Consider the following 20,362-nt stretch of genomic DNA (forward strand, 5'->3'; position numbering starts at 1 on the left):
TCTTGATAACGGAAGCTCTAAAACATGATTTAAAGTTGTAAGAAGACCACAGCGTTATGACAGAGCAATATTCCATTGACGTATGTGCAAAGAACCTAGCCCCAAGAGCATTTTTCATCCCTAGCAGCTGAAAGCATTCACACACACTTTATTTTTCTTTTTCTTACAAAATGATTTAGATTATGTTCACCCGCAGATAGCAAATTTGCTATTCGAGGCGGGTCAATCATCAACAAACATTATTTACAATATATAAAGAAAATTAAAAACTAAATAATTAGATATTGTTAAATTATAAAAAGAAGCATAGCTGGCAAATACATCAATAGTTGTTCAATAAAGTATAGAAGCAAATACATTAGTACTGAAAGCAATCGGATCAATTTGTTTTAATTATGCAGTCCTTAAGTTTAGAGGAGATCTTTTCAACATCAAGATAAGAATCTTCATTATCTAGTATCTGAAATAAAGACGTTTTAATTTGTTTATTAAAGGAATGTTTTGATAACGTTTTGAATTCTTTCGGTATCTTATTCCAAATTTTGACACCAACACGCGAGAAAGCCTTTTTTTGTAGGTTAAGTCTAGACTACTTTGTACTAAAGAGCTGCGATTTGGATGATCGAGTATTGTAGGTATGAATATGAGATGTTTTAGTAAATAGTTTCAAAATATTAATGGGAGCCCTCTGGTTGTGCACGTCAAACATAAGTTTACTTACGGCTTCATAATATAGGAACGTAACAGGCAGAATTTTTGCTTTGGCAAATAAAGGGATGGCATGCTCTCTTCGATCGGTGAAATAGATTAAGCGCAAAACTCGCTTTTGAAGAACTAAAATCTTGTTTAAATAAGCATTTGACGCATTGCCCCAGGCAAGGAGTCCATAAGTTATATAAGGTAGAATTAATGAATTGTAATTGTAATAATGAATTGTAATAATGAATTGTAATAATTGTAATAATGAATTGTAAATATTTACAAGGATAGTAGAGGGAACGAAGTACCTCAGCTTTGCAATCATCCCTATTGTTTTACTTATTTTTACGATAACAGAGTCAGCATTATTAATTTCCTATGTTGTTGTAATCTTTTCTCTCACTCTTTTATCTTTGTGTTGAATCCGAAAGAATTTGCTTTATCTAAGATCGTTACTGTCAACATCTGGGTACTCAGTTCAAGTCAGAATGAAAGTTTCTCTATCTACAAACTCTGAGCAAAATATCGTTTCAGGAGAGCATTTGATCGGTCGCGAAAATTTCAATAAGAATTTCGATAGATGCATGAGTAAAGATGTACTGTAATATGTTGTTATCAAAAACGATTTGACTTACCAAAAGCGATAGTTACTGCCAATATAAGCGAGATCATTGAGCCTGAGCTTGAATCCTGACCAATAATGCGGAAATTAAGACGTCTTAGTTGGGAACGCAAGATTTCTGCCGTTTCCAGTCGCCACTTAATTTACTTTTATGAAGCAGACCCAATTAATCTTCCTTCTTATGGAATATCTTCCTTCAAATTATAATGGTTTATATCTGCCCGTTTGAAGCAAGGCGAACGAATCTCAGATGGCAAATTTTGTTCAAGATAGTTATGTTGACGTAGAACGAATAATCAATGATGTGTCAAAAGTGAAATCCAGTTAATACTAGTGTATAACTTATGTATTCTTCTAGTTATTGTCACGTGTTTCTATTTCTGTATTTTTATCTCATACTGTCATTTCTGCTTTTAAATTAATGATTTAATATTTAATTTCTGTTTCTTGTATATTTATTGAATCTTTTGTTGAACCGAAATTTATGTAAGATGTTTTAGCGTCCACACACTGCCCGCCGAGACTAGCTATGCTATTTGCGGGCAGTGGTTGATTATGTTAAGCAGACCTAATTAATCTTCCTTCTTATGGAATATCTTCCTTCAAATTATAATGGTTTATATCCGCAGACGCCCAAATGCCCGTTTGAAGAAAGGCGAACGAGTCTCAGATGGAATTTTTTGTTCAAGATAGTTATGTTGACGTGGAACGAATAATCAATGATGTGTCAAAAGTTAAATCCAGTTAATAGTAGTGTATAACTTATGTATTCTTTTAGTTATTGTCATGTGTTTCTATTTCTGTATTTTTATCTCATACTGTCATTTCTGTTTTTAAATTAATGATTTAATATTTAATTTCTGTTTCTTGTATATTTATTGAATCTTTTATTGAACCGAAATTTTTGTGAGATGTTTTAGCGTCCACACACTGCCCGCCGAGACTAGCTATGCTATTTGTGGGTAGTGGTTGATTATGTTAAGTTAAGTTTAACGTCATTAGAATAAAGAATTAAAAAAATAAAAATGCATTGTGGATGAATTTACTATTGTGAAGATAAGGAAAATGTTGTACAATGCCCATCTACTTCCTTAGTTACAATTGTTCGGCCTTGAAATGACAAATACTTTTCCCATTAGAATTTATCAAGTCATCAACCCCTTAAAGGGTCCGTAGGTACTAAAAGTTGGAATCACCTGAAACCACCTGAAACCACTTGAAACCATCTGAAACCATCTGAAACCACCGATGAAACCACCTGAAACCATCTGAAACCCCCAAGGAAACCATCTGAAATGACCTGAAAATATCTCGAAACAATTTAAAACAACATGAAAGCACCCATAAAATTACGGGTAACATCAGAAAATAAGTGTTAACAATCGAGTTTATCCACAGGGAGCCCGGCTTACGGATATCGAAAATAATGCCCTACAGTACAGAATAGGCACCACGAACAGGTTTTCAAGGAAACATTCCATTGTTCTTGTTGAAAATACACTCAATTAGCTCTACGAATGGCTGGGAGTTGCACGGGAATATGCGAATTCATCTCTTGACAAAGCACTTGCGTGACAATAACAACATGCGATCGCGAATGCATAGAAGAAACTGTTTTAAATCGAAAGAAATACGTGAAGTTTTTTCGACGGGATCATGCAAATTATATATGAAAAAGCCCAGGAAGGCCTGAAGATTTACAAACTTTGTAAGGAAATTTTGAACATTGTGTTTCTTTTTAATCAGAGACGAATTTAGAGCGTGACCTAGAATTTCACTGACTTTGTTTGTGCAAAAGTGAAACATATGTGGATTTTTTGCAAGGTATTTTATTGCAAATGACAGAATATAGCTGATGAATGGTGGCTTTAACTTCCGCTACCTAAGAAAATTTCAGGTGGTTTCATCGGTGGTTTCAGATGGTTTCAGATGGTTTCAGATGGTTTCAGTTGGTTTCAGTTGGTTTCAGATGGTTTCAGCGGGTTTCAGGTGATTCCAACTTTTAGCACCTACGAAATTTCAAGAGTAGGCGATAGTGCCCGCGTACCAGGTGCGCCACGTACGTATTCATGGCTCGATTGGGAATTGTTATGTTGTCAACGGTTTTTCTCTGCGAGCTTACGTGGTTGAATAACGTCTCAGCTTTGCTTAACGGGAGAAAATTAAGTCAAGCACTTGCTAGACTGGCCACAGATGGACTTCGCGTCGCAGAAATACAGGTATTGAAGTACCCTCTCTTTCTTTGATAGTACACGCTGGTTGGTGAAAGAGCCTAAGTGCTGCAACAACGGGCAGCAAATGCTTTGATTAGCTCCGATTTGGTAATTATTTCTTTTGCGTCAGCCTTAACGGCCGCCATCTTGGATTTCGCATGATTGTAAACCGTTAAGGGTGGTAACCAATTGTAATCATGCATTTTCATGACAAATATCCACCTTGATCAGCAGGGATTTGCTAAAGCAAAGGCATAGAAAAAACCAGGAAAGATTTATTACTCGACGTTTCGGGGTCATCATGACTCCATTATCAAGAGACTAGTTTAAAAACATGCAAATAAGGAAAGGTACAAGAATAGCATAAATTAGACTGAACGGCTTAAACAAACACCTTGGCGCGGATGGAATCCGTTTGCACGTTCAGTGTTGGCTTACGCATGCGAATATACAACATTTCATTAACAAGGCAATCAAATTTGCCGTTACATTTCGTGATGACGTTGAATTGCTTGTTAATGAAATGTTGTATATTCGCATGCGTAAGCCAACACTGAACGTGCAAACGGATTCCATCCGCGCCAAGGTGTTTGTTTAAGCCGTTCAGTCTAATTTATGCTATTCTTGTACCTTTCCTTATTTGCATGTTTTTAAACTAGTCTCTTGATAATGGAGTCATGATGACCCCGAAACGTCGAGTAATAAATCTTTCCTGGTTTTTTAATATTCACCTTGTCACGCAAAATGGTGTTAAATGGGCCGAATGCGTAAATCACTACTTGATTACAATTCATTACTTAGTCCTTCACCAATTGCCTCTACAATGACAATGTGGAAGATATTCATCAACCGTGCTTCCGATTAATCACTCCGTTTATAGATCATCTGTTTAGTGATGAGTTTCTTGTATTTTGAAGTTCAACGATTGTCTCGTTTCAGCTATTACAACAACAAAACTGATATTGACTTTCTTTCCTTAACTTACTTGTTATAATTGGCCCGGCCCATGTATAGCTAGTGCTATAGTTTAAGGGACTAGACTATCAAATTTAATTATCAAAGGTCTTATTTATAAACAAGTGAAAATAAGAAAGTGGGTTTAAAGTGTAAAGCAGGGAGAAAATGAGAGAGTACTTAACTCTTCGATGTTGAATTTTATGGAGATAAGTGAGTAGCTGACAGTTTTCTAAGATAATACTTGTTTGACCAACCATCATGATGATATTCTTTATCTTTATATTTCCTTTATTCTTTTAACTGATATCTTACTAAGAGATAATCCTGTGTATGTCATTAAATTTCCGCTCACGATATTTTCCCATCTTAATCATCAAACCTTCGTCCATTTTGACTGTGAGTATTTCTTTTCAGGGTCAAATTGACAAGCTTCAGTTCCATGAGGAATCAGTGAGTGGGGCATCAATAATCCTCTCATTAACTTCTAAAATCACCAAAAAATTCACCGAGAGATTTAATGTAACGCAAAGACTCAAGCAAGCAGTGCAAGAGTCATACAACAGATCTTACACTTACTCTAGACAATGGGAGTGTTGCCAAGTAGAGTATCATTCGAGTAACCTGCAATATGATGCCAGATTCCGTCAAAGGGTAGACTTCCAAAGGGCTTGCGTTAAGATTTCAGGGACTGCTCCTAAGAAGCGTCGATACCTGGACGAATTGTTTGTTAGGAAAATGAAGCAAATCTCTGATGAATTTCCCTTTATAAAGTGGCAATACTTTGGTTCCGAGGAAGGCATGTTGACGGTGTTTCCAGCTTTTGCGGATCAAGCCTCGTGTTCAGGATACGATCCTCGATTGAGGCCATGGTACGTTGAAACTGCAATGCCAGAACCAAAGGACGTTGTACTAGTTATAGACACAAGCGGTTCAATGAGAACTGATCGCATGAATGTCACCAAAGAAGCCGCAAAGACAGTTCTTTCCACAATGAAACCAAGAGACCGAGTAAGTTTTCGTAAAGGGAAACCATGTAACAGGGAATCCCAAGAGTATCCCGGGAAATAGATTGAGAGATCAGAGAGGCAATTTAGTGGGATGATTTGAAGAAAAATTGATTGAAATTATAGATTTGGTGGGAGGCATACGTAAGTAAGCAACAATTTGTGTTATCAGTGTAGACTGCAAAAAGGAACCAATCTCGTTTTTTTTTTTCAAGGCAGTCTACAAACCAATCCGACCAACCTAGTATGGTTTCAAGATGTAAAAAAACACGAAAATGATATTTCTTTAGTTATTGTGCAAATAACAGTCGCAGTGGTCGCGTTGTAGAAATGTATGTGTTTTAAAGTGGACCTGTAACCATTTGAATTCATAATGACAAGTAAAATCGCAACCTGGGCAAATGGGTATAACATTTCAAAGGTTAACATTCCGACATTATATTCTCTGCAAACATTCTTATATCACTTTTCCCAATGAAGGCTGACGTTTCGGCTGCAACGTCGGGATTTTAAACATTTAAGCTTTATACTCATTTCTAATTAGAATGACATTTTTATTTGTCACCATGAATCCACCTGGTTACTCATCAGGTGATTCGCACTTACACGTAGCGAAGCGGTACTTAAATTTGAAAGCTACAGATGCACAGATAACCGTTTTATTTCTGCATTGGTTGCCAACGGTAACATCGGCAACAGTCAAACTGCAAAGCAAATGAATGAATTGCGTTTTAAATATGAAATTACACTTGAAGGGCTGAAATATTCGCAGCGAAATGTTACTTACAATTCTGTTGGGTAATCCATACATCTTTACACGGCTCTTTATATGTTCTTTTAGCGGATGTGTTTGGTTGAGTGTTAGACAAGTATTTAAATTCTTTGCGCCTATTTAAACATAAAAAAGCTAGTTCGTCCCCAGATTCATTGTGACTGCATTTTGGCGCCAAACACTTTCCTCTTAAGCGGCCGAGGTTTTGCTTAAAGTGTCGGCCATCCATTTGCCAACTTAACCTAATGCTTGTTACATGCATTTTCAATTTAGGTTGGAGTAGTTTCTTTTAATACGGTAGCGTCAACACCAGAAAAATTTGGCAGTAACTGCTTTAGTGAGCGCTTAGCGGAAGCTACTCCCTTAAACCTACGATATTTGAAGGGGTATCTGGAAGGTCTTAAAGCCGAAGGTAAGCTTATAAATTCATGTCTGTAATAGATGCTTATAGGTATATATACTGGAAAGTGTTCTGAGATTAGACCTTCTTTCTGGTTATAAGAAGTCATTCTTTCCCCTAATATAAATCGCTTGATGGGGCCATAGTCAGTAGAGGGGACTGGTCCAGTCCCCTCTACTAACTATGATGGGACCATATTACTTCCGCTTCCACTACAGTTAGCTTACTGCTACGCATTTTCCCCCAACCTCCTCTCCCCCTTTCTGTCTGCTGCTTCGTTCTTTATTTGTTACTAAACGAGTCGGATCCAGGTTGATAAACACGGAATTCCATTGAAAAAGGACCAAAAATCTTGCGTCAGTCGAGTCGATCATGTCAGATTATTAATGCTTAGTATTAGACAATTCGTATGTTTGGTGATTTACAAAGCACACTGCGGCCGTCAAGGCAAGATGGCCACATTTATGATGTTATGTAAATTACTGTGCTCTTTTTTAGCGATCAAGTTGAAGATCACAATTTCTTAGTTTTTTTCTACCTTTTCAGGAGTAACCAATTATGCAAAAGCTTTCAGCGCTGCTTTCCGTTTGCTCAAAGCCTCCTACGATGGTCTAAACAGTACCAGGAAAATAATTATTATGTTTTTTACGGACGGCACGCCTAGTGACGATAAGGCAAATATAATGCAAACAATTAAGGACAGAAATGCTGAACTGCATAACAAGGTAGTGATCATGACATACGGAATGCTGGTCTATACGAAGATACTCCTCGACATTGCAAACCAAGATGGCACCTCCTATGGAGTGGACAAGACACAAAGTGTAACGGTCAGTAAATTTAAGCACCATATTAGCCATTTAAACAATGTAAGCAATTGTCCAAAAACATACGTTGATTGTTATGTCATTTTTACTTCCATTTTAATTTTTTTCTTTATTTTCATTTTTCTCCTTCTCCTTTTTATTTCGTGTCCCCATTTCAGGTCTTGCTCTACCTTCTTCTTTCCTCAATAATCTCCCCCTTTTACCTTTCTTTTATCACTACGGCATTCAACGTCCTTCTGCTCAGCACTAGCCCTTAATCACGACGAGTCCGAATTTCAATGAGCAAGTGAGGCTGGAGATTTACAAGATATATGGAACAGCTCGCAATTTATCGCCGGGGGGGGGAGGTTGGGGCCTGAAGGAGGGGCAGCATCGGAGGATTTTGGTTGTGCCACGATAAAATTAACCTGATTACCGCATAGTTCTGTCGGTGACGACTGATCCTCCCTCCATTCTCCCTAAAACCATGACATCCCCCCCCCCCTATTAGGCGAGAAATAATTACTGATCCATATCATATATCTTTTCCTTTAGGCTGGAAAATATACCAGTATCAATGATACATCGAATCTGAGGGAAGCCATGGGAAAGTACTACGACTTCTTCTCCAAAAGTGCAGCTAGTCATAAACCTGTTGTTTCCGTTCCTTACCTAGATGCCTTTGGAATTGGTATGCCTCTTGTACAATTTGCATCATTTACCGTCATAAGCGGTCTAAATAGCTCTGTTTTTAAATTGAGACGGTTAAATCAACACCGTTTGTATTATTTGGACGTGAAAGAAAAACCCATAAGCCAAGTAAGCGATAGGAATTGATTAGACGGAGCCACTACATCGCTAGATTCTTGAAAAAAGAAACAAGTCTCTCTCACTTTTTGCCAATCCTATGGTCCCATACACTGGTAAAGCAAACTTTTACCAGGCTATCCAACTCCTTGCATGCAACTTCTACCCAACTTAGGTCTTATGTATTTTAGCTGCATAAACTCACAAACAAACAATCATACAAGAGCAGAAATATATCTTTCAGCCTTTTCTCACAGCTCTCCCACAGCTCTCCCACAGCTCTCTTACAAGCCATTAAGCCCATCAGGCCGTAAGTTAGATAACTCATTGGGTTAATTACGTCACCTTCGTTAAATAAAGAATATTGTATTGTATTGTAAAAAAGTCAAATGGCATGACGACAATTATATCTATATAAACATATAAACTTTGAGACGGGATCCTCCTTGTTCGTCAAAACCAATATTGTTTTTGTCTTCTCGCCGAAGGTCTCTTAACCACAATTGCATTACCTGTGTATCATGAGAACAAGTTCATCGGTGTGGTGGGTACAGACGTCAGCATGGAAGATATTCAGTACCAAATTAACTACCTCCAAAGAGGACAAGCCAGCTATGCCTTTATGGCAAATAGATTTGGAAGGGCCATGATACATCCCCTTCTGCCAGCACCACAGGCCTTTGACGACCCTGTTTTCATAGACATAGCTAACTTGGAACCGGAGCCGCAGTTTGGTGACATTGTAAAATCTATTATGCGGTTTGTATCGATGCAATTTCCTTTTGTTTTTACCACTGTAATTACTTTAAGTTTTTCCATGTCTTTAAGAGAAGGTTTAGGAGGACTCCATATCTCTTATGTTTCAAAGCGTAGAAATACTTTTTTCGTCGTTGTGTCTTTCCTATGCCGACCTTAACAGCCTCTGAATTTGCTCTGTGGAAAACTGTCAATCAGGTGGAGGCACAAAAGAATTTTTTTTCATACCGTACGGCAAATGATTAATTTAAGGAGCGAATAAAAAAAACAAAACAAAAAACAAAACAACAAAAGTGGGGGAGAACTCAGTACTCATTCGTTTGGCTTAAAAAAGAAGAAAAACACAAGGACAGGAAAGCATTATTGAATTGTTTTATTTTTGCGAACTTTTCTTACATTGTTATAAATGATCTAAGATACGATTTTGGTTTTCAAAGGGGTGGTGAAGGAAATAAAACTTTTGTGTCAAAGCAATTTCTGGCGCGCGGTGGTAAAGTAATAGAGGGAGTCAGAGTTGTAGAGTTGAATTCAACGTACCACTGGAAATCCATTCCGGAAACCAGTTTCACTGTTGCAATTGTAGTTCCTGTTGGTGACAGCGAAAGAAGTTTAGACAAGCAAACAATCTCTCCAGGTACGGAGATTCTATTTTTGCGCCACCATTTAGTACTACGTGTAGCGTAGCAGTCAAGGTGTTACGTTCATACTTGTAAAAATGTCATGTACTTGTCAGACAGTTTTCAGATAGTTGTAATTAGGTATGCTAATGTAGACGATATTTAAGACTTGCGTTGTATGTGGTATTGTAATTTTTCTTCTGAACAGTTAAGTTGCTTGTTTGGATACAACACTACGTTATGAGACAGGATACAGCAAAACTCAGAAATTGCTTAAAAGTGCGAGACGACAACCACTATGGCAAGGACAAAGACAAAGATAGGGACAACGACAAGGAAAAGGACGGCGGCATCGGCCACTGTCATCTTGCTCTAAAGAGATAAATAGCACTTTTTACAAAATCAAGTTGTTGTACATCCATTTAATTTCGATAGATATAATATTGAATGGTTGACTAAAAATGAACTTGTTGTGAGGTTTTCATCTCAGAAGTTCTCATAGGTTTAAGTGAAATCTTTTCTCCAAAAGTAGTTATATGAAGACAATGAGACCATGATAAGTGCTATATAGTGCTACTGCTGTTCGGACCCAAAGCAAAAAATAGTGCTTGTTTGTCACTCAACGAATTTTCTTGACGCTTTTTTTCGTCAGCTGCAAAGTTTGCTTACCATCGTTTGGACCTTGTCAAACTTGAAGAACCATGTGTCCACTTTACTAGATATGCTTCCAAAGGTATTTCAATAATATCAACGCTTAAAAAGGGCTACGTGCAATCCGTCTGGTAACTTTTATAATCTTTGTATATTTAGTAAGGGAAAAGGTATTATACAATAGAAATCGCGCGAGGAATGTTATTTTGATATTTATGGAGGAAAATTTTCAAAATCAAGTGAAGATGGTAGATAGTCAGCCCTCCTGAGTAAAGTTTCGGGAAGCCTGGCATATCAACCTCGCCCACGCTCCTTTAAATCGTGACGATAGCGGCTAACTACCTGACGCCTGTCTATTTACACCTCGTCAGAAAAAAAGAGCAGCTAATTAGTGGGCATATAAAAGGAACTCTTGTTGTAACGATTAGATCGCTCCTGATGAAGGCACTCGACAGCAGTGTCAAAACGTTGGGTCTATGAATAGTCCTTTTTACAGTTGTGGGCTTGGTGGCCAAGCCTTCGAACAGGAGTGAGGCTTAGGGTGACCTTGTTATGATAGAGATGTTGCTGCCTTTCAAATGCAAATTACTTTGTTATCACGCTAACTAGATACAGGTCTCTATCACAACAGGGTCATCCTTAGCCTCACTCCTGTTCAAAGGCTTGGCCACCAAGCCCACCACTGTAAAAGGGACTCTTGTAACTTTTCGGTTACATTTAGTAAATCTTTAAACCAGAGTAGCGTCAAACCATGTCTGATTGTCCACCTGGTTGCCTTGTGAACTTTAATATATGAACTTAATTGTTCAAATAAATTCAGAAAGTACCTATTATTTTCCTATTTTTTAAAAATACGTTTCAATTTTTGGAGAAAGCCGAAAGGTTACTCAACAACTTTTCAGTGGGGAATTTCCCCAAAGGGGTAGGGCATTTTAAAAAATCTCGGAAACTAAGACTTGCCAGAATCAGCTGCTCCTCTTTGGGTTTGGCATCCTCCACTAATATGCTGTGTCAGTCTTCACAGTAACCCTAGGTTTTGAATAAAAGACTTCCGAAATAATTTTTTCCCCTTATTTAACTCCTCAGGTGCAGTTGTGAAATTCAGTGCTGAAGCCTTCACAGATCCGTACAACTATCTTGGTTCGAGCGAGAACGCGTCTACTGTAGACGCATACCAGAAGTATATGGAACAGAAAAATGCACCTAACCCTGGATTTAAGCTTGGCGTACGGGACACAGTTACAGTTACAAGAATGGTCGAAGATATCTGGATTCGGGGGTCAAAAGATTACGTGAGATACCTGGTTCGACAATACATTGGAACAGCAAATGGCATATTTTTACAAAAACCTGGAACCTTGTTAGCGAAGTCATTTAATCCAACCAGGCGTCCATGGTAATGATATTCGTTTGCTAATCAAAATTCTTTAAATTATTTTTTGCGAATTTTTCTGTATGAGCGAGGTGAATAGGAATATGCAAAGCCGCCAACTTGAGAAAACTACTATTCATGAATGCACTGCATGTGTGAATATGTAAAATCTCATTTCAACATATCTCATCAGAATAATATAAATCATTCACAGGTACAATTTAGCTGTGAGTAACAGAGGATTGGTTACTTTAACAACCCCATTTATGGACGCCGATGGAGCAGGACTAGTTATAAGTGTGGCTCAAAGCCTTTATCTTGGAAAACGTGACAACACCACCGATCACTTGTTTGGAGTCACTGGAGCTGATATCCCACTTTCCTTCTTCCAAAGGTAGCGTTTTTGATGACTAAGTTATTTATATCTTGTATGTCTCCATTATGGAAAGGCAATTGCAAATCAGCAAGGGTATTACTGAGAGAGTGAATGTGTGACTGAGTGTGGTGTGAGTGTGTGAGTACGTGAGTGCGTAAGTGCGTGAGAGCGTAAGTGCGTGAGTACGTGTGAGTGAGTTTGTGCGCGGCTAAGTAAGTGACTAAGACCTACCAGTTTAATAAAAGAAATGATTTGCTCGAACCAATCGCTTGCTCAATTTAAGTAATCACAGTTTTTGCCTTTTACAGACTCCTGATAGATGTCTATCCTGAGTGCAAAAGCGTCAACTATACTTGCTTTTTGCTGGATAAAGCTGGCTTTCTCATCCTTTATGATGATTTTATATTTCCTAATGCTCCTGCAAAAACAGTGGAATATGTTCATATCACTGAGAAAGATAAAGACTTGGCCGAAGATCTCATAAATAGGAGATATATGGAAAGAAAGCAGTGTCGAGATTTAAGCAAGCTGAAACTAGAATCATTTTATGAACTTCAGCTATCGAGTCGGGGTGCAAACACTTTAAGTAACGGCAAACGCTGCAGAAAGTACCAGCTTTCCCAAGTGAACGGAAGCAATCTCATTTTAGGTAGGCTATAACAAGAGGTAGGCTATAACAAGAGGTTTTCCTTTTTTCTTGCAATGTTATTATTGTGCAATGACACATATTACATCTTACAAAAGTATTTAATTTTAACGACAAATGAAAAACCGAGTGCTTCTGGAAACAGTTAACAGACGTGTTATCCTTGACATATACAAGTTATGTTGTACGGCGATAATATGTCATGCTCCAACCCAGGCGAAACCCTCCCCCACATAACAGAATTAAATGAGGGAGACTGGTCGCTCAATGCCGATTGGCAAAGGCAAGACTGAAATATAATGTGCAAAGGTCCTTATTGGTTGTGGTTTAAGTTCAGTAAAAGCACTGTTTTTATCAAATTATGTCAGAGATGGACCAAGGGTAACTGCAATCATTTTGAAGATGACAAAATATCAAGAAAGATCACGAAAATTGCCTCCTGCCCCCCCTCCCACCCCCCCAAAAAAAAGGTTTATGACGGTACCATGACCACGTAAGAAGTCAGGCTAGCGGTGACAAAGCGTCCTTTCGTTACAATGAATTTAATACATATTTCCAGGTATCAAATTGCAAGAAAGAGACTGCCCAATGAAGTCTTGCTCCTGCTCCGGCGATGGAATGTGCTCCGGGACAGATGAATTGGCTTGCCATTGCCCATGCTCTTCAGAACTTAGCTTCGATTACTGTACAAACGCGTTTCCCTTCAGTAGGTAGGCAAGTGGTAAAAGTGTTCACGTATATAAGATACCGTCGTTTATCATATGACCCGTCCGGCCCCACTCGTGCGATCCCAGAGGAAACCCGGTGAAAGCTGACGCCTTTAGGGCCGGACGGGTTGACGTGTGCCTGTCTGGGCCCAGTACACTTGTGTGGCTTTGTTGCAAAAACATTGTTTGCTGTTGTTGCAAAAAATTAGTGACAGTAGTGAGCAAAAATGAGAAAATAAGTCACGTTTCTCGATGAATTGTGAGTTCTTTGTTCTGACTCGGAAAAACAAAGGATGAAATTTTATGTTAACTTTTTTAGTGGTTTTCCCGTGCGCGCCAGTTTATCGTATCCTATTCAGGTTAAAAGATAATTTCGAAATTTTCAAAACTTAGTGGTCGTACGATAAATGCTTGTTTACTGAGTAAGGTCAGTCTGTGCTGAAAAATATTTGGCTCTTGGTCAATAAGTACATTATGGTTTATGGGCTACCTCTTGTACCCGTTGTCATATTGTCACTTTTAAAATGACTTTTAACGATAACTGTAGAAATTCTTGCGCGCTCATTGGTCGCGAATCATTGTCAAGAAGCAAGAAGCGAAGGTTATTTATTCTTTTCCTCGATGCATGTGCGTGAGCGGGCGGTATTCTACAAATCTTGCAATCTGATTGGTTCCGAGAGCGAGCCGTATTCTCGGCCATTCGGTGGGCGGTTATCCTATGTGTTGCATGTTGGACGCCCAGAACCTTCTTAGCTTCGTTGCAACTTTTCATTAATATATTTTGTTTTGTCGACTAAGCAGCATTTATAGGCAAAGATTTTCGCCACGACCCTTAGCCGATGAATAACTTATTCATTCTTTCTCTCTCTCTCTCGAATCATTTTGGTTTTTCCGCAAAAACTGATTTCAAAATAAATTTTGTGGTACCGAATGTGTCAAGAGAATGTATTGAAACGTGTTCATAACTTTGGCTTTGAACATTATTGACGTCACTTCTATGATTAATGTAGTTGTAGACAATGAAAAATTGTGGTGGCTTGATTTTCATGAAGAAATTTTTAACATCGAAATTTTTATGTTATGCGACGAAGTTTTCGGAATTTGAACCGCGAGTTACATGATCGATTGTTGCTTTGTTGTTGTTGTTTTTATTTCTACAAAGAAATGTCAGTAAGTAATGGATGGCAACAGACTGTTACCCTGACTTGTTTTTGTCGCCCACTCATTTTATGCAAAATGGTAGTAGTAACCCATCAAGCCGAAAAACTTTGGACTTATGACCGTACGGTCGTCCGTACAAGTGCTACTTTTAGCATGCACGGTTAACTGAGCCGCGGGCACGCCAGCTTTATGGCTTTGTCCAGTAGTCTAGTGGTTAGTACACTGAGCTCCAAGTCGGAAGACCCGGGTTCGACTCCTGGCCGGGGTAAGGCGTTGTGCCCTTAAGACGTACAGAAAAAAAAAAATGCGAGCTCCGCTTTTAGGCTTAAAGTGCACCTAAACCCCAAATTTTTTTTTCGCTTAACGAAATAAGCGTATTTTTTGGAGTATTTCTGTGCAAAAATTTTTTTACTTGCTCAAATCTTCAATTTTCTGTGCCCAGTCAAAATATGGAAAATCGGCAGCCATCTTGCCCCACGACCGAGTTTAAAGAGAAATGGCTCTAGCGGATGATGTGACGTCAAATCGAGAACACGAAAGTCTGCATTTCACACATTTTCACTTGTTTGGGAAGGTTGTAGTCGATATTGTCCGAAATATGCCGACTAAGTGTGATGTATGAGTAATGTATGAAGCGCGATACTCTCTTGCAAATTTCGCACGTTGCTACATCCTCATACAACACACTTAGTCGGCATATTTTCGGACTATATCGACCACAACCTTCCCAAACAAGTAAAAATGTGTGAAATGCAGACTTTTGTGTTCTCGATTTGACGTCACATTACCCGCTAGAGCCATTCCTCTTTAAACTCGGTCGTGGGGCAAGATGGCGGCCGATTTTCCGTATTTTGACAGGGCACAGAAAATTGAAGATTTCAGCAAATAAAAAAATTTTTGCACAGAAGTACTCCAAAAAATACGCTTATTTCGTTAAGCGAAAAAAATTTTTGGGTTTGGGTGCACTTTAAGACAAGTTTAAACCAAAATTGTTTTTGTAGATTGTAACATTCTGTTTGTTCCTACAAAATAGAGTTGGGAAGATTTATGTATATTTTAAGGCGTTTTTATGAAAACAATTGTTCCATTCGAACCTGTTGGATATGAGATGAGTGTAGCCAACTCGGCCTTACGGGCCTCGTTGGCTATTTATCACCTCATATCCAGCGCGCACTCCTGGAATAATTGTTAATTGACAACAGTTCTCGACCGATGAGCGAGCGAGAACTTTTACAGTTATCGTGTTATACTAAATCGATGATTGCCTCGTAGAGTCCCTCTTTGTCCCCCGTCAAGAAATATTTTGTCCGTCGAAAATGTTAACGATCCGCATACAACAGGATTACCAAAGTGTTTTGATCCACGTTGCGTTACTTATCCGGACTGGGAATCCTGTGCTGGGGTCGTAGGTTGCTACTGGTGTGTACGCGACAAAAACAACAACTCACTTACTACCAAATATTGCTCTGACAGAAGTGTTTGTTACGGTAAGGCGAGTATGCTTCCGTTTATTCTTTGATATGACTTATTCTCTGTCACGGGATCGGTGTTCACAAGTCACGTTCACGGATAAAACCTCTCCATTGCCTATGCAGGGAATTTTTTAATATCGTCTAATAGGTATTTTAATCTTAGGTCCGATAGGATAAAAATCTTCTTTGAAAAACTCAACTGGAGATGGGTGAGCACTTTATTTTTTGTCCTATAGTGACCACGGTGTTGCGTTCCATGTCACTTTCGGGGTTAATGATTTAGGCTTTGGATCTTGTCAAACTCACTAATTTCAAGAGGGAACACGCTTTTTTTCCGGTGACGTATATGTATGTAGATAACTTGTAAAGATCTCGTAAATCTAATATGTAATTCAGGGGTGCAGCTAAGGGAAGGTCCTGGGGTGTTAGTAGAGCCCCCCCCCCCCCACTTCAACTAAGAGATATTTTTAAATTCGATAAGACACACCGCTAACGATTTAGAAGGTGAAAAGGATGAAACTGGAGAATCTACACAGCTTAAAAAATGTCACTTTAAATTTGTAGCTTAAAGCGTGGACGTCTACCTGATAGTTGGATTGATGATGTGGTTGTGATCCCCACCTCTTTAAGAACTCCTTGCTGCGTCTTTGCAAAAAGACTAAACTGTCCTCTTAGACTGTTTGCCCTATCGACAACTAAAGAGAAACGGGAAGCCGTTTTGTTTCCTTAAGTCTCATTAGAGGTGGAAAAAACCTCACTGATCACTTTCAAGTTAGCCAGTGAGAATGGGCTAAGTATTTTACTCTTGCGTTGTACACTTTTCACATCACTAACGTCTGTATTACTTTCAATTATAACTTCAGTCGTAGACAGTCTAACAGACGATGACAAAAAACTGTCGGGAGGAGCTATCGCAGGCATTCTTCTTCTCGGATCACTAATGTTCCTCATCATCATCACTGGTCTTCTAATTTGGTATCGCAAATTTCGCCGTGGTATTGAAGACTTGCCTGCACAAGACGTCCCTGCTGAAGACTTGCCTGATAGAGCAGTAGTTCCTTACGAGGCTACCGCACCTCCACGTGACGTGGTATACGCGGAATTGCCCGGAACCCGCCAGTAGTTCCCGTAGTTAAATTGACATGTGAGCTTTCATTTCGTTATGTAACGATTGGATTTTAAGTTCGAGTTTTTCTGCTAGCGCTAAAAATATATAAAACTCAACGTAGAAACTATGAAACCATGCTAAGCTCAGCAAAGCGTAGACATCATGGCCTGCATTCTTTCCAATCCACTCTAACAGAAAAAGTCCACTTTGTGTCTACTGACTGCTTACCTGCTTGCAATGCGGAAAGAAAATCCTACTAGTGACACAATTCGAGGTAAAGTAAAGGAAATTTTTCTGTAATAGCAAATAGTATGGGCTACTGTGGCCCAAACGTGCCACGACAATTTCACTTTAATCACGGCAATTTCAGTTTAACTACTGCAATTTCAATTTGACCACGGCAACTTCAAGGTAACCACGGAAATTTCAATTTGATCACGGCAACTTTACTTTTACCAAGGCAATTTTTAATTTTTGAGCGCGGCAATTTCAATTTGATTCATGGCTCAAGTTGTTTCGCGACACAGTCAACGGAGATTTAAAATATAAACTAGTGAGCAGTACTTCTGCGAACATTAGTTGTAAAACTTTTTAATTTCCGACGCGTTTCGTCCAACTGTCGTTGACTTCTTCAGGGAGTTTTGCAAGTATAATTAATATTATAGTTTATTTTTGGAAAATTAATTGCCGTGGTCAACTTGAAATTAATATTGCCGTGGTTAAATTGAAGTTGCCGTGATCAAATGGAAATTTCCGTGGCTAACTTGAAGTTGCCGTGGTCAAATTGAAATTGTTGTGGTTAATCTAAAATTGCCGTGATCAAATTGAAATTGCATGGCATTTTTGGGCAGCTGTAATGGGCGTACTTGGCGAGAGAAACCTTCAAACGTTGTCCCGCTCCTAACTTCGAAGCATGGAAACTAGTCAACGGCACAAAGGTTACTGGGAGAATTAAAATGGCGCAGACTTTAGCCAGTTATCAGCTTGGAGAATTTGCTCGTGATTCGTTAGTTTCTGGACAGTTGTAAGGTACAATGAATGTTCTTAAACCTGTAATGCTACCACCAGGCTAAAAATAAAACTTGAATGCTTGAACTGAGGTCCTGCTGATCTGATCAACAGTGGAAAAAGATTTTCCAAAAAGATTAGCTTCCCTATAACTGGGACGTCGAAGTTTTCTGCGGCCAGAAAAGTAGTTGGAGAGACTGGAAAGGAAGTATTTTGACGAAGGACCTAAGCATATGGTCCTTAGTAAGGTATTGGTGTGTTTTGTCTAACAGGGGTAGAGATCAACAACCAATTCCCCATTTCAAAAACGAGTGGGGGAGTGGGTCGAGTTCGCCGCGCAAGTTTGTCTGGGATCGTTACTCAAGACACAAATCTTTGTTTACTAAATTTGTTTACAATGGAGTTGTGTCCCGAGTAACGATCCCATACAAACTTGCGTGGCAAACTCGACCCACTCCCCCATTCGTTTTTGAAATGGGGAATTGGTTAGGTCCCTGAAAAGGACCGAGCAATATTGGATGCTGTCAAAGGCATGCGACTTGCCAAACTTTCATGTCAAATTTGACAGTGCAAGGGGCAAAAAATATGGGTGACAAGTTTACCAAGATAACAATTTTATAATTTGTGAAGCTTTGTGAAATAATTAAATAATCAAGATTTATTTAATTATGTATAAAATTTATTGATAGTTTTATGTGAATCATGTCTCTTTTCTTAAATTAAAAATGTGTGTCTTCACATGTATATTTTTGGTAGGTTTGTTTGATATTGGGCTTATAACCCATAATGTTTTCCTGGCTATTTATTCACTAGCTTTGACTGTATAATTTAACAATAACTGTTGTGGTAATTCTGTCTAAACATTTTAAACTAAAATTGGTTTCCTGGCTATCTATTCACTAGCTTTGACTGTTTAATTTAACAATAACTGTTGTAGTAGTTCTGTCTAATTATTTTTTGCTAAATTGGTCTGAAATCTAGATATTTAGACTATGGTGACTTATGAGCATACAAAAGTAACCAAAACGACTACTGTGTTTATTGCAAGGGATTCTGTAAATACTTTTAAGGTTCATGGAGAGACCCTAGCTAACTTTGATTTTATCACTTCAGTCAAATAAAATCACTTTAAGTCGCCTTAAGTTGCCTTAAATCGCCTAAAGTCGCAATGTTTTTTCTGCCAATTTTGCTTAGGTCGCCTTAAGTCGCCTTAAATTTCCCAAAGTCGCCCAAAGTTACGGCGACTTAAGACCCCAGAGTAAGCCTACCTGTCATGGCCTTTTGTGTAGTTGTTATCCACCAGAGCTTTTAGAGAGTGATTGTAAAAGGCGAAATCCCTGCCTAGCCAAGCGTTGTAGTAGATTACGTGATCCTTTAGATAATTCATGGCATTACCTAATCCCTTGTACTTAAGGCTTAAATAGAGCTGTTTTGTAGAGCTTTCTTTGGTCAAGCCAGGTCGAGTCCGTTCTAGCCAGGTCAAACCCAGTTTCGTCAGAAATAAATCTGTTCGGTAGTGCTTACAGAACAAATCTACGTTGGAGCCAACTTTGTTGCTGCTAGTCATTGTCTCAAGGATAGTCAACAGCCGTAATAGATCCCGACGTTCCCGCAGCCAGCAACTACCCCCAGAAAAGCCTTTTCCCAGAGGAATTTTATCGAGTTGTTCCTCTAAGTCCGTTTATCTGTGAAGGCAAAATCCTGTTTTCACAGTAGATTTTCTGTGAGAACGGTATTGTTGAGATTCAGTCAGAAAGCGAGCATTTGTTGGTTTGACGATTGGCAAACTGGCAAAAAACAGCATTAAGAATTGTTATGGAGAAATAAAAAAACCCAAACAATCTTGCTCGAAACAGCTAAATTAAAGGCCAGGTAAGGCAAAGGATTTGACGTGCACTCGCAAGTACTGGGCTTTCAATTAGTGCGAGACTAGAAGGCACAGATGAGAAAGTAGGCAGACGAGTTCTCGTTGACGCCATGTTGTTTCGTCAGGATACAAACAGAACTGGAAAAATCAGGTAAAATGGTTCTCCAAACAGAAAAGTTCGAATAACGCAAGAGTTACCAATTACACACTCCAATTGATGCTTCGTTTTTACTCCTACTTTCCTCCCAGATATTCGCGTCGTGGAAACTCCCTTGGAACAGTGCCTGTTGTTTAGGAAATATAAGGTATTGTCACCATACAATAACGTATCAAAAAGTCGA

At 38.7% G+C, this 20,362-nt stretch overlaps 2 protein-coding genes across 3 annotated transcripts in view; one reads left to right on the plus strand and one right to left on the minus strand.

The window, feature by feature from the left end:
* LOC148742751 (uncharacterized) overlaps positions 1-1,612 on the minus strand; it is a 12,545-nt gene extending 10,933 nt beyond the window's left edge. Inside the window, exon 1 of the mRNA XM_088759322.1 lies at positions 1,335-1,612. Coding sequence (XP_088615448.1) covers positions 1,335-1,371 — 37 coding nt within the window. The 5' untranslated portion in view covers positions 1,372-1,612. The remainder of the gene's footprint in view (positions 1-1,334) is intronic.
* A 904-nt stretch (positions 1,613-2,516) lies between these two features.
* LOC148742752 (VWFA and cache domain-containing protein 1-like) lies at positions 2,517-19,291 on the plus strand. Of its 2 annotated transcripts, XM_088759337.1 has the most exons (15): positions 2,517-3,540; positions 4,906-5,499; positions 6,541-6,679; positions 7,214-7,497; positions 8,029-8,164; positions 8,769-9,039; positions 9,474-9,670; positions 10,306-10,386; positions 11,391-11,700; positions 11,891-12,070; positions 12,361-12,701; positions 13,258-13,408; positions 15,839-16,053; positions 16,202-16,247; positions 16,902-17,015. In XM_088759337.1, exons 1-14 carry the CDS (start codon positions 3,391-3,393, stop codon positions 16,213-16,215), a joined length of 3,063 nt encoding a protein of 1,020 aa, XP_088615463.1. In that variant the 5' UTR covers positions 2,517-3,390; the 3' UTR covers positions 16,216-16,247; positions 16,902-17,015. The 2 variants fall into 2 exon arrangements, with proteins under 2 accessions (XP_088615463.1, XP_088615454.1); XM_088759328.1 differs by lacking the exon at positions 16,202-16,247 and having other exon boundaries at positions 2,522-3,540; positions 16,902-19,291.
* The last annotated feature ends 1,071 nt before the right edge of the window (positions 19,292-20,362 follow it).

Source organism: Stylophora pistillata, chromosome 1 (assembly GCF_964205215.1).
Source record: "Stylophora pistillata chromosome 1, jaStyPist1.2, whole genome shotgun sequence".
NCBI classification, from domain to species: Eukaryota; Metazoa; Cnidaria; class Anthozoa; order Scleractinia; family Pocilloporidae; genus Stylophora; species Stylophora pistillata.